The sequence below is a fragment of the Rhamphochromis sp. 'chilingali' genome (genome assembly GCF_963969265.1).
Source record: "Rhamphochromis sp. 'chilingali' genome assembly, chromosome: 22".
Taxonomy (NCBI): Eukaryota; Metazoa; Chordata; class Actinopteri; order Cichliformes; family Cichlidae; genus Rhamphochromis; species Rhamphochromis sp. 'chilingali'.
In genome coordinates, this window is record NC_137950.1 from 28,096,956 (window position 1) to 28,109,614 (window position 12,659).

The 12,659-nt window shown below is 42.2% G+C and overlaps 1 protein-coding gene across 1 annotated transcript in view; it reads right to left on the bottom strand.

Annotated features, from left to right (window-relative positions):
- map2k6 (mitogen-activated protein kinase kinase 6) overlaps positions 1-12,659 on the bottom strand; it is a 39,810-nt gene that overhangs the window by 10,547 nt on the left and 16,604 nt on the right. The window contains exons 2-9 of the mRNA XM_080872316.1: positions 9,632-9,698; positions 7,915-7,963; positions 7,295-7,408; positions 5,697-5,816; positions 5,145-5,261; positions 4,969-5,020; positions 2,963-3,090; positions 135-212 (exon numbers count right to left, since the gene is read on the bottom strand). Of these exons, the coding sequence (XP_080728442.1) occupies positions 135-212; positions 2,963-3,090; positions 4,969-5,020; positions 5,145-5,261; positions 5,697-5,816; positions 7,295-7,408; positions 7,915-7,963; positions 9,632-9,698 (725 nt within the window). The remainder of the gene's footprint in view (positions 1-134; positions 213-2,962; positions 3,091-4,968; positions 5,021-5,144; positions 5,262-5,696; positions 5,817-7,294; positions 7,409-7,914; positions 7,964-9,631; positions 9,699-12,659) is intronic.

Here is a 12,659-nt window from a genome sequence, read left to right on the forward strand (position 1 = left end):
TCCTCCTCGGTCCGGCCTGAGCTGCAAAGCTATGAATATTTCACGACTTTTTCATTTTTAACTGATAATCGTGTTTTTTTGCAGCGATGCAGAAAAGGTGAACAAACGTATGCAGGAGCGCGAGGCGGCTTTACCATCGTGATTCCTAAACTCCAGATGTCCGACTTGACGTTGTAGCCTTTCTGGTTGGTCTCAGGATTGATCCTCTCCGGCTGTGGACAGACAGAAGGTCACATGATGATGTCAATAACTGCAGCCGTTGTCAAGGATAACCAGCCCCGCTGCCCCGTAATCCCAAAGCTCTTGTGCACACACAGACCGAGCAACGTACCTGGCTCTAAATACCCTCAGCCAACCAGTGGCCTGCCGAGTGGTTAAAGAGTAACTGGCTCATTAAGCGTGTGGATGATAATGAGGGACTCGGGGTCGCAGATCTAAAGACACTTTTAATGCACAAAATCTACGTTTGCAGCCAAAACCGACAGGAAGTATGTTCTGGTCTACGTTCCCCCCCCAGGTAAAAATACTTCCCTTTGTTGTCCGTCCAAAGCGGGATACCTGCTCACGTATCCACGTGTCGTAACATTCGTCAACATTCAGGCTGACGTGGGTGCTGCTGCATTTTTATGAGCGCAAATCCTCAAAATTCAAAGAAACCTCTGAAGACACCAAGACTGCAGCAATAACAGTGTCATTAACAACCATCCAGGCAGTCAGACTTACTTGTAATTTTTTTTAAAGCGGCCTTGAACAATAGTTCTCCGGCTCTCTGGAGATATTTTAGCGTTTCCTTTGGACACTGGCCGTTTTTCAGCCCAGTCCTTGTATCTGACCATTTTCAGAGGAATGCTTTTGGTACGCAGCTGAACACTGACCTATGAATCACTGAAGCACTTTGTTGTGAACTGGTGCTATATAAATAAAAGTGAAATGAAGCATGAAAAAGAGCACCTAATTCAAAGGCTGAACCAGTGTGGTGTCTACATGTTACTGACAACTTAGCAAAGAACCAATTTTAAGTGGTGTATGTAGACACTTAGTTGCTAGCAGACAGAAAAACATTTGTTCACATTTCTTTATAATAATCTTTGAAAGTTTGACAGACATAAAGCACAACAGGAGTGTCTGTGAAGCACAGTGGAGGCTCCGTCATGGTTCAGGGGCTGCATGTACCCAGTGACTGAATTTTTACTTTTACGAGCACCAACAGATTTTTATCTGGAAAACAGCTGATTGGCAGCAGCTTAAAGTTGGCGATGTATATAACGGGTTTTTTTTATTATTAACAATCTTTGTCTAGTTTCTCTGACCTGCATGGACTAAATCCAGGTGCTGCTGCTCTTCAGCCTGACCTTTAATTCTTTGTGATTCCAAGTATTGGCCAAAATGTATTTTAGAAGCATAACCTTAAATCTTTGAAGTGTACCAAATGATGTTTGAATGAGGTGCGTGAGACGAATGTTTCCTCCGGTGGTCATGAACACTGGTTAAACTGAACAGGCTGGGAATTATGTGCTTCCATGAGACTGGATCCTTGCGTAAACTAGGAGGCTTTCTTGGAATTTTAAGTTATCCAGATCGTTCCGAAAGACGCAGCATTATTTCATTTTTATAAGAAAGTTTTCCTGGAAATCCAAAGAGTCGCTTCTTCAATCCAGGAAAACAGAGCCACGTTTCTCTCAATTACACTGTAGTTTTCTCTTGTCTACAAGGACACACACACTCCTGTAACAATCAAACGCTTCCAAGCTTTCAGTTTTAGTAAAGTGTAGAATTACTGCCTCGTAGTTAGATGCATCAGCCAACCTGCTGCGGTTTATATTTATTGCCTTTCCAGATGATAAAACGCATGTAGCGAGCGAGGCCCTTGAAGGCATTTAACAGGTGGCCACCAAATCAGTATTCAAACAATTGTGAAATAAGGTCAAAGTCTCGCCTGCTGTTCCCGAGTTGTGTGCTTTTGCAGAACGCCGTCGCAGTAAAATGACCTGTGAACTTTTTGTAAATGTTAAAACTCTGAGACGTTTGGCTAAAGCGTATGAATTCCTGAGTTGTGTTTTGTAAGGTCAAAGTGACCGTTGACTGTCAAAGTCCATTTTAGAATCCAGACGAACGGACGATCACATCACCGGCATGCATAACAGGGAGCAGGAGGAGGGAGGGGGGTGTTTGGGACGTAACAACAGGTACACAAACAAAATGACGCTAAAAGCCTAAAAAAATGTCTATAATACCTATAAATTTAAAGTTTTTCATATAGTTTCCATTTGTAAACTACTTCTGATTCATTAACAGGTGTAAAAGTTTCAGTACTTGTCCTACAAGAATCCAAAGCCTTTGTGTTTTAAACTTGAAGAACCTCCTGCTCATGGTCATCTTCTCCTGCATCTCTGGACACAGCTGCTGTCTTTAGATCGCGTCATTGAAGCCCTCATATGTCTCCTCGTGTTTGTGCCCCTGCAGTGAGTGCATTGGGCTCTCCTCCTGATTCAAAGTCATGATTCGTCTGGACAACAACTGGACACTGTGCATCCTCCTGGTCTTGCTCCTCACCTGCTGAGTTACCTTCCGGTTTGGAAAGTTTGGACTGATAAATACTGCATGGTCGTATTAGGAGGCCCAGCGTTCATAACTAGTAAAGATAAATTAAACAGAGTTGATGTTTGCACTGTCCGATCTCGCCACAGAACATCGTGAAAGTTTCCAGAAATGGCGTTCGGATGACGACAAGCAGACGTCGTATCGTTGCATGGAGCTGTCAGCTCACACACTCAACTTCACGTTGGACGTTATAACAAAATAATATCAATCAAACAATCAACAAAGTGAGAAGATTTTGAGCTGTGTTTGGTGGCTCTTTAGGAAGCTCACACTGGACTTTTTAAACTTTTAATTACAGAAAGAATTTTATTTTACACTTCATTTATTTTCACTTCATTCCTTAAAGCATCGCGCTGCTTACCGCCATGTAGGGTTTGCAGCCAGCGTCCATGGTTTTAGCCACAGAGTCCACCAGGTAGCCGCTGATGCCAAAGTCGCACATCTTCACTTGGCCCTGAGTGTTGATCAGGACGTTGGAGGGTTTCACATCTGGAAAGACGGCCAAACAAACAGGACTTTTAGCGAACAGTCGCTCTGTTAGTTCTGTTTCCCTCTGAGAGAGCAGCTGGCTGACCTAGCTGCAGACTGCGGTCGCTGTTACAGACCGACGGGTGTCTTCATTTCTGTGACGTATAGCTGCTTTAACGGTGACTTTGACAACTTTGACCCAACAACAGTAACACGGTGGTAACAGAGGTTTGACACAGGAAGGATCAACTCTTAAAATACCAGCATGAGGTTTGTAAGATTTAGTTCTGTGGCTACAACATATTAGTTCAGCAAAGCTTCTGCTGCTCATCCTCAAATGTGTGTTTTAACTAAATCTATTATATGCATTTAACAAAATGTTAAATTAATGGCAAGTCTGAAGTGAAAAACTACCAGGCTTAAAGTCAGATGCTTGCAAAACGTAGCAAAATATGTATTTTGTTTACCTGAACATACTGGAAAAAAAGAAAAAATTATCACAAAAAACTTTGATAAAAATACAAAAATAATTAGAGAAAAATAATTAAAAAAAACTGAAAACAAAAGCAAAATTTAAAAAATAAAAAACTTTGTTTGTTATCCACTGCAGCGAACACCAACATCATGTATCAATGTATTTTACAGATAGCCATTGTACAAACCACACTTCATTTATCACATATTTGTGAAGCTATTTAAGAATTTCATAATTTATTTTGACAAAAACGTACTAACATTTAATGATAAGTGGTGCAACGATTCTCCTAACACGTGAAAACATCATTATTACATTACGTGACATAAACTGTGTAATTATTCTTAACAACTAAAGACTGTTTTGGTCACTAATATCTAGGAAGCTAACTTTGTACTCTATGAACTGCAAAGCAGAGTAAGAATTAGTAGCACAAAGTAAATAAAAACTCTGCTTATTTACGAAAAATCTGAGCATTTTTATTTTAAAGATTTGTTCAAATTATTGACAAACCAACTAATTTAGGCCTTCTTTTACATTTCAACACAACATCATATCAGCATCGTCTCTGTAATGATAGTGATTTGAACATAATAATAATTTGTGCGTATTTTGAGATGCGTTTGTGTTCCAGTGCAGATCAGGCAGCGATGATGCTTTAACCCAGAGTTCCCCAACCTTTTATGCACCATGGACCGGTTTATGTCCGACAATATTTTCACAGACTGGCCTTTAACCTCCTGAGACCCGAACTCTTCCACAGCATGCATTTTTAATTTCTCTTTGCTATTTGGGCATATTGGGGCCCAATAAATGTAAAAACAAAGAATTACCAGATTTTTTTTTTTTACCTTATTTTTGTCTTTATGAAAAATAAGAGCCACATATGAAGATATTCGTTTAAAATGTTGATAGAACAGTAGCAGTATAATGTCCTCGTCAGTGGATATCAGGCCCATGTAGAGCAAAATTGAGTATTTCAGTCTAAATAACCCAAAATGGGATGTACTCACTCCAAGGACAAAAAGAACATTTTCATAAATTTAGCAGAATCGTGTTATTGTCTTAAATAATCCGACAGCTAACGTTCAATCTAACTGCGCTCGATACATGTGCTGTCATATGCAGCCCCGCCAGCTGAGTGGTCTGAAGCACTCGGTCCAGTTCAGCGCCCCATCGCTGCTGAGGCTGCACCAGCCGGCCTGACGACCGCACACGTGAGGCTGCAATCCACCGTTTTCTGACCCAGAACCAGAGACGGATGCTCGTTTAACTGCTTTAACACAGACGCACTGCTGTGGCTCTCCAGTAAGATCTGGCAAGAGTCTGAAGGGATAATGGAAGCGGAAAACAGAAGCAGCCGCGTGCAGCTGAGAGGAAATTGGCAGTGAGAGTTTAATGGGTCTCCAATCTAAGGCTCTTACCTCTGTGTATGACTTGCAGATTGCTGTGGAGATGCTCCAGAGCTTTTACTATCTGTAATGAGAAAGGCCATCAATAAGCAAATGAGCGTTACATAACCCGTATGTGTCATTAAGCTAAGTTGAGTGTTCGCATTAAATTTTAATCATTCACATTATGCCGCTTTAAGTGAACCTACTGAGACAGCGATCTTTCCCAGGATGTCCTCGGGGATGGTCAGGCCCTTCTCAATCACCTGCTTGTAGAACTTGTCGAGGGAGGTGTCCATCAGCTCCATGCAGATCCACACGTCGCCCTGGCAACAGACAGGCAGATTTGGAAACAGATCAGGACAAAAAAAAAAAAAAGGAAAAAAGCGGCAGAACAAAAAGGCGCCGGCCGGATTCCAAACAGACAGGAAGTGACAGATTTTCCAGTGATTCAGACCCAGTGAGGAAATCCTGAACATCCACTCACTGCTGCAGGAAGTTTCTGCATCAGACGGTCTGCAGAGGTGCCCCCCGACCCCACTCTTAAACTGTTTTAGTCTTTATATCCATTACTTCTTCAAGACCGCTCTGTGAGAGATTTGAATGACTCTGTCCTGACTGGTTGAACAACGGAGAGTTCACTGTTTTTGCACTATGGAATATATTAAGATACTTTCCTTCACTCCTCTCTCCAAAAAGACACACTGCCACGAACGCACAAAGAAAATGAATAACGAGCAGCAGCCTTTCTGTGACTCTACCTCTCTGAATAGTGCTCCGTAGAAGGTGACGGTGTAAAAGCAGTCCACTGTCCTCATGGAGATGTCCAGATCCATGAGCAGCCTCTTCTGCTCCTGAGTGTTCACCGTGGCCCGAATGCGCTGAGGAAGGATGACAAGAAACAAACCGTCAGAGCGAAAACAGTCGCACTTTGTGATGTCAGCAGGGAGACAGGCAAGAAATGTGCAGCCTCTTCACGGGTAGCATTATCCTACTGCTGGTCATGAGGTGAAGAGCAGACATGACGTTTTTTAATCTGGGTTAGAGATTAGAGAAAGGCCAAAAACTGCAGATGAGGGGAAAGAGCAGAGCAGCTCAAGTCAAAGTTTAAAATCAAGTAAAACTAAACGGAGTCTGAATGTGATTACATCCCCACCTCAGCTTTTCACTTTGACTTTTCAGTTCCCCATACCACATAATGAGGAGCAGAGAAATACAATATTTACACCATCCAATCACTATCATTATAAACTTAAATTAAATAATAAATAAACTCATGTGTTTTAGCTTTGCAATAAAAACTAATGCAAGAGAAATATGCAACAGAATGAATGAAGCAATAAATGCCCAGGAAGGATATTTGCAAAGTGTTTCCTCTGGAGTAACAATGGTCGGTAAATAAATAAAAGCAAAGCTCCAGCTGTAATACCCAAGGTGGTGACGAAAAAAGAGAAAAAAGGTTTGACACCAACACAAAATCAGAGTCAGAGTAACCTGGCAGCTGGACGGCCAAGAACACCTGATCTGTCAGCCCAGCAGGAGAAACCCAACAAATGTCCACAAGATCCTTAGGTTTGCTTTACAAACCACTCCACCCACATACGTTACTGTTCACTGCCATACGTAGAGTGATGTGTGCGGTCAACACACACAAAACTGCACTTTTATGTTCAATTCAAAGAACAGCAATCAGGATCACTAATCAAGCAGGAATCAAAAATCCTTCATAAACTCTAAAACTGCTGAACGCACAGATTCAGATTTTTGACACAGATTGGGGGAACCACAGATTAAACCTTTTGTATTTCTATTTGTGGAACAAAAACTATGGAACAGTTTTGTAATTTTCAAGTCTACATATTTATACTGACCTTTATATTTATATTTACACACAGACTTTGCCGTTGTCTCTGTTTTTGTGGGCCAAGTGTGACGCACATGGTAACTCAACAGTGGATTAATGAGTGCATACATCTTCCTACTCCAGGACTGAGTTGTTATTTTATGTCATGTAGATTGTGTCGACTGTGTTTGCGCATGTATGTGTGTATATATATCAGTATGTTTGTATTTTGGTTTGATGTACAGGTGTTTTGCAGGCCTACGGATCGATCATCATCATTAACATCATGATGAGATGATGATGAGAGTCCCATCCTGACCTCCTTCCCTGTGCGCTCTGCAGTTTTTGCATGGAATAACTGGATCTCCATTTATAAAACGAGCAGTTTCCATTTCCATTTCCAAAAGCAGAGCATCAGGTGAGGAGCGAGTGTGTTTTGTGTGTTTGTCACTTTGCTTTAATGGGCTCGTGGCTAAATAAACATTCCTGAAGTCTGGAAATCGTCTTTCCTTTTACCTTAACAGCCATGATCAGGCCACTCGGCACGTGTCTCATCTTGTCCACCACGCCGTACGCTCCTCTGCCGAGCTCGGAGATCTGCTCCAGGTCATCTGCCTTCACCTCGAAATTCTGCACAAATGGAGGACAAGTTCCAGTGGACACCAAACCCACAGGGCGAGGAATCTCTCATGTCTCTTTAAAGCCATGCAAAAGTCTCCTCCACGATGCAGCAGGATACTTCCTAAATTTTTTTTGTTTCCAATTGTTCAAACACGAGAAAAAAAGAAATCTCTTTGACTTGTGGCCAACTCGAACAGAGAACGAGCAGCCAGCCCTGCCAATGGAAAATTCCACTTATTTGAGGAGTTTAAAATAAATATTTTTACTGCCTGATGGGCAATAAAAAGCATTCCAGTCTAACCACAATCAGAAGTGTTCAATTCGGCTGTAATGTTCATCAGGACATTCTTTACAGCCAACCTATGTGGATCGACCAAAATTACACTGGGAGGAGGAAAAAAGTAAGAAGTTATGTAAGAGACCGCGACGAGAGGAGGAAAAACAAGCATCAAACCCTGAATGGGATTAGGAAAGGGGGAAAGAAGACAGTAAATGAGCCAAAGGAATAAAATTACCTTCTCTCCGATTGTTACACAAGCTTTCGAATCCAAATCTCTGGGGGGTCTGAAACACAAAAACATTTGGTTACATATGAGCAGATTAAAGTGTTCTTTAGAGGACACGTCGCACATTTCAGGCACAAAACAGCAGAATTTATTCTTCTGCAAAAACCACCAACTATGAAAAGATGCTTCTGGCTTTCAATTCACTTCAATTTTATGTTATTTACTTCCAACAGCAGTCGCCTCAGAGTGCTTCGTATTGTAAGGTAAATGTCCTTTGCTTTGGGAGCAGCGATTAAAATTAGAAAAAGTCAGAATCTTGAAATAAATAACTGAGCTTTTTCCCCATCAGAGCCAGTGGAGAGAACACAGACTGTATATGAGAGACGGAAGCAGCAACATCTGTTTGGTATTAAACCTAAAACTGAGTATTTTTACGATCTTGGTTTTGAGACAGGATGTAACAAGACCTGGCTTCAATTCAGTTTTATTTACACAGCACCAAATCACAACAACAGCCGCCTAAAGGTGCTTTATATTATAAGATAGAACCTACAATAATACATACAGGGAAAAACCCAACAATCATATGACCCCCTATGAGCAAGCACTTTGGTGACAGTGGGAAGGAGAAACTCCCTTTTAACAGGAAGAAACCTCCAGCAGAACCAGGCTCAGGGAGGGGCGGGGCCATCTGCTGCGATTGGTTAGGGTGAGAGAAGGAAGACAGGATAAAGACATGCTGTGGAAGAGAGCTCCACTTTTCAGGACTGGAAACTGCGTCCATCCTTTATACCACAGGTGTCGAAGTCCAGGCCTCGAGGGCCGGCGTCCTGCAGGGTTTAGATGTGTCCTTGATCCAACACAGCTGATTTAAATTGCTAAATCTCCTCAACATATCTTGAAGTTCTCCAGAGGCCTGGTAATGAACTAATCTTTGATCCAGGTGTGTTGACACAGGGTGTTTTCTAAAACCTGCAGGAGTTCGACATCCCTGCTTTATACTATTCGCTTAACCTGTTTATACTACAGTGAAAAAAACATAGTAAACAACTAATAACAAAACTATATAAAAATATTAGATTAATTAGATATATTAAATAAGATGCAATACACAAAATAAGAAATTAAAATAAGCAGAAAAATACTACACTATTAAACAGATACTTTTGTAATTTAAAAACAATGAGAAGCACAGTTAAACACAATAATGCAGCCACAGTGTTTCTGACATTTCATCTACAAGTTGGCTCTGAACCAGAAACGCCTCTGCAGCTGCAGGTTTCTTAATGAAGAGGACACACTTTAAAAATACACTGAACACTAACTCTTTTTGTTGGTTGCAGAAAACCTGTTCTTATCAAAAGTCAGCTGCAGACTGAGCTTCATGTTATCAAAAATGTGGAGAAAGAGCTCCAAACAGAGGCTTTTATTGTGGCGAGAACGTGCAGTTATCAGGGTAATTAAGACCAAAGAAATTTACTCTTTCATGTTCACACACTGCTTGAGGGTGTGGCTGACTGTAAAAGCGTGCTTACAGAGAAAGATGGTATTAGTGGGAGCGTAACTTCCTCCTCCTATTTCCTGCTGCTGCACAGATTTTCATTTCACATATTCAGCTTTCTGACTTGATTTAAGAAAGGGTCAGACGTGCAAACCGGGATAAATAATCACACAGATAGAAGCATGCGTGCATGTTTCAGTAACATTCTGCAGAAATGACACTTACACTGAGCTGGTACTGGTAGCCTGCTCAAACGCCTCCTTGGGGAGCTTGAGCACCCGCTTCCTCTTACCTGAAAACAAACACAAAACAACACGAGAGAGAAGCTGTGAGAGTTACAGCCGCATGAACAGTTTGAAATAAAATACACCAGGAGATGTCGTCAGAACCACTGACTACAACTGGGGAGTATTTGATACAGCTTGATGATTCAAGCCACACTGACCACCAGCATTAATGGTACAAGTTAATTGTGGAGCTGCGAGCTGCTCAGATACAACAGGGCAGCTGTGCATGTGCAGCTCTGCACGAACGAGGAGAAAGGAGGCAGAGGGAGACAGACACCGGGGAGTCTATTTCTGTCTCCCAGTGAAAGAACAGCAAAAGCTTTTTTTCCCCCCAAACTAATTGTTGACAAGCAAAACCTATCCATTATCTTCCAAATATCCAAAGTTAGGCTGCTGTGGCAGCAGGCTCAGCAGGGCATTCTAGACGTCCTTGTCCCCAGCAGCACTTTGCAGTTCCTGCTGGCGTCTCGTCCCAGCTGGGCGTGCCCCAAACCACCTCAATTGGCTCTTTTAGACATGAAGGAGCAACGGCTCTACTCCGAGCTCCCTCAGCATGTCTGAGTGCCCTTACTCCGTCACCCCGGAGCTCGTCCTGCTCGTGCCTGCAACCCTATTCTTTTGGTGACTACCCGGAGCTCACAGGTTACAGGCTCTCATCACCACAGCAGTCCAGTACAAGCTCATTACTGCTGGCTCAGCAACAATCCACCAGCCTGCCACCTCTCAGCCTTCTCAGCATTCCTGAAGATTCTGAGATGAAGTGATTTCAATGAATTTATCCTTAGTGGTCCCACCTGGAGGATGACCAACTTCATGAGAAATTTGGTTTTAATTCACTTAATGGACTGTTTGTTTGTATCACGTTTCACTTAGGGATTTGTGATTAATGAAACTCAAAGTGGTGAAAATCTTTCCAACTTTGTTGCACATGTGACACAGAGCTGAAGTGTGGAAGCAACGATTTCTTCATCATCTACCTGATCTGTCTGCCGAGGTTAGCTCCTTGAACTGGTTTGTGGGTTGCCAAGATGTGGGTTGAAACTACACAATCTGGCAACATTGTATATGTATTTTAGTTGTTCATAATAGAGTCTGAGAGTCATACAAATGACTACATTTTACCTGCAATGACTGCAAAACTGTGAGATTGTCTTAAAACTTCCATACAAACAAATATCAAAGATCTGTGACATCAAACCAAGAGAAGAATTCTTTCGACACTTCTAGAAGCAAAAACCTCAAGATGACAGTTTTGGTTGAATTACAGTAAATCACATATCTGCTGCAACTCCCTGTATTTGTGCAAACTTGTGTAACAGTGGAGTCTGAGTGAAGCTCAGAGCAGCACAGAGCAGACTCATGAGGCTCCGGAGGATGGGTTCACTGGCAGTGGAGCGTACCCCAAAATGAAAGCATACTTAACTTCTTAACATAGCTCAGGATGAGAGATCAGTTCATCATCCTCCTCGGCCTTTGTTTTCTCCCCTTCGGCAACACCAGAGCGCTCGCTCTGTAAACCTGATTATGTGCATTTTTCTGTCCATTCAGCCAACGTGCAGCTGTCAACAACATTAAAAGCGGGAAATTCATAAGAAATACCTGCATATATCTGCACTCCAGGATGATCAACTGTTCAAACACAGATGACCTCATACTTCTTCAACAGCAACCGGCCACTGAAAAGCCAAAAACGCCCACTGCTGCAAAAGGGACCGAAAGATCCCGCAGTTAGCACTCCCTGACCTGGCCTGGATCAATCTACAATGCGGTGCTTTACGTCTGCATTTTTCCATTTTCTGCTGATACAGCATCTTATCCGTACTCACGCTTGGATGCAGTGGGTGAATCCAGATCCTAACTGACACTGAGACACAAGAAGCCGAAGGAGAAAAGGAGATCTGGGAGCCCAGGTGTGCTTGCTCCATGTGGAGATGCTACACTGACAGTTTAACGGCCAGACGCCTCGTTAATGCGCGCACTCGAGTGTGTCGATGCTCTCCTCGTCTGCAGGTAGCAACTGACTCCAACCTCCTCAGACTGGCTCTTAGCAGCTTAGCCCAGACAGAGTTTGCTCATCGTCAGATTCATTTCCAGATGGGTCTTAGGGGGAAGAAATGGATAGATATTGTGCCTCTGCTCACCCCCATCAGCCTGCTCTACAAAAAGCAAAACCATGCAGTTTACACCCACATGCAGGTCTGACCTTTGGTATGAGACACCTGCTTTCAGTTTAGCAGCTCAAAACAAATGAGAGGAAACCCTGGTGTCTATGCATGTTCAACGGGCCAGGAAGTGACCCACTAATATCCAAATATGCATGTCTGAAAAATAACAGAAATGTCTGGAGTCAGAAACTTTGCTCTACAATTTCACATCAATTACAGAGTAAATTGTCAGTTAAATTTGACCACAATAAAGACCAAATATGGGTCAGATTACTGTCGATTCCCAGTAATGAAAATAACCTGCGGTGAATAAACATTAACGGGAGCTGAAGTTTAGCTCGTTGTTTCCAGCTGTTGTGTGGATCCTGCTACAAACACACATTTATGTGCATTCACTAAACACCACTCACACCGCTGGTAAGCTAATGAACTATGACAAATTCCTGATACGTGAACGCTGGACTGATCCGACAGGCGAGCAGTCGCGCGCAGAAAAGTCTCAAATCTGCCGTTAAATCATTTGTTAACAGTTATTAAAGAGTTTCACTTATTTTTGCTCAGTTTGGTTTTTTTATTTCATTATAATTTATAACTGGTAACAGAGTGAGTGCCTGAAATGAATGAATGCACTGTATGAACGTGTGAAAGAAGCACTAAGAAGCACTTAAAGTAGAAAAGCACTAAATAAGTAAACTACAGCTCCATAATAGATGGCTGTAGTTACTGAGAGATCATCGTCTCATTTTAGAGCCTTGAGATGAGCCTCTTCATCACCTTCACCTTAAAAAAAATAACAAGACT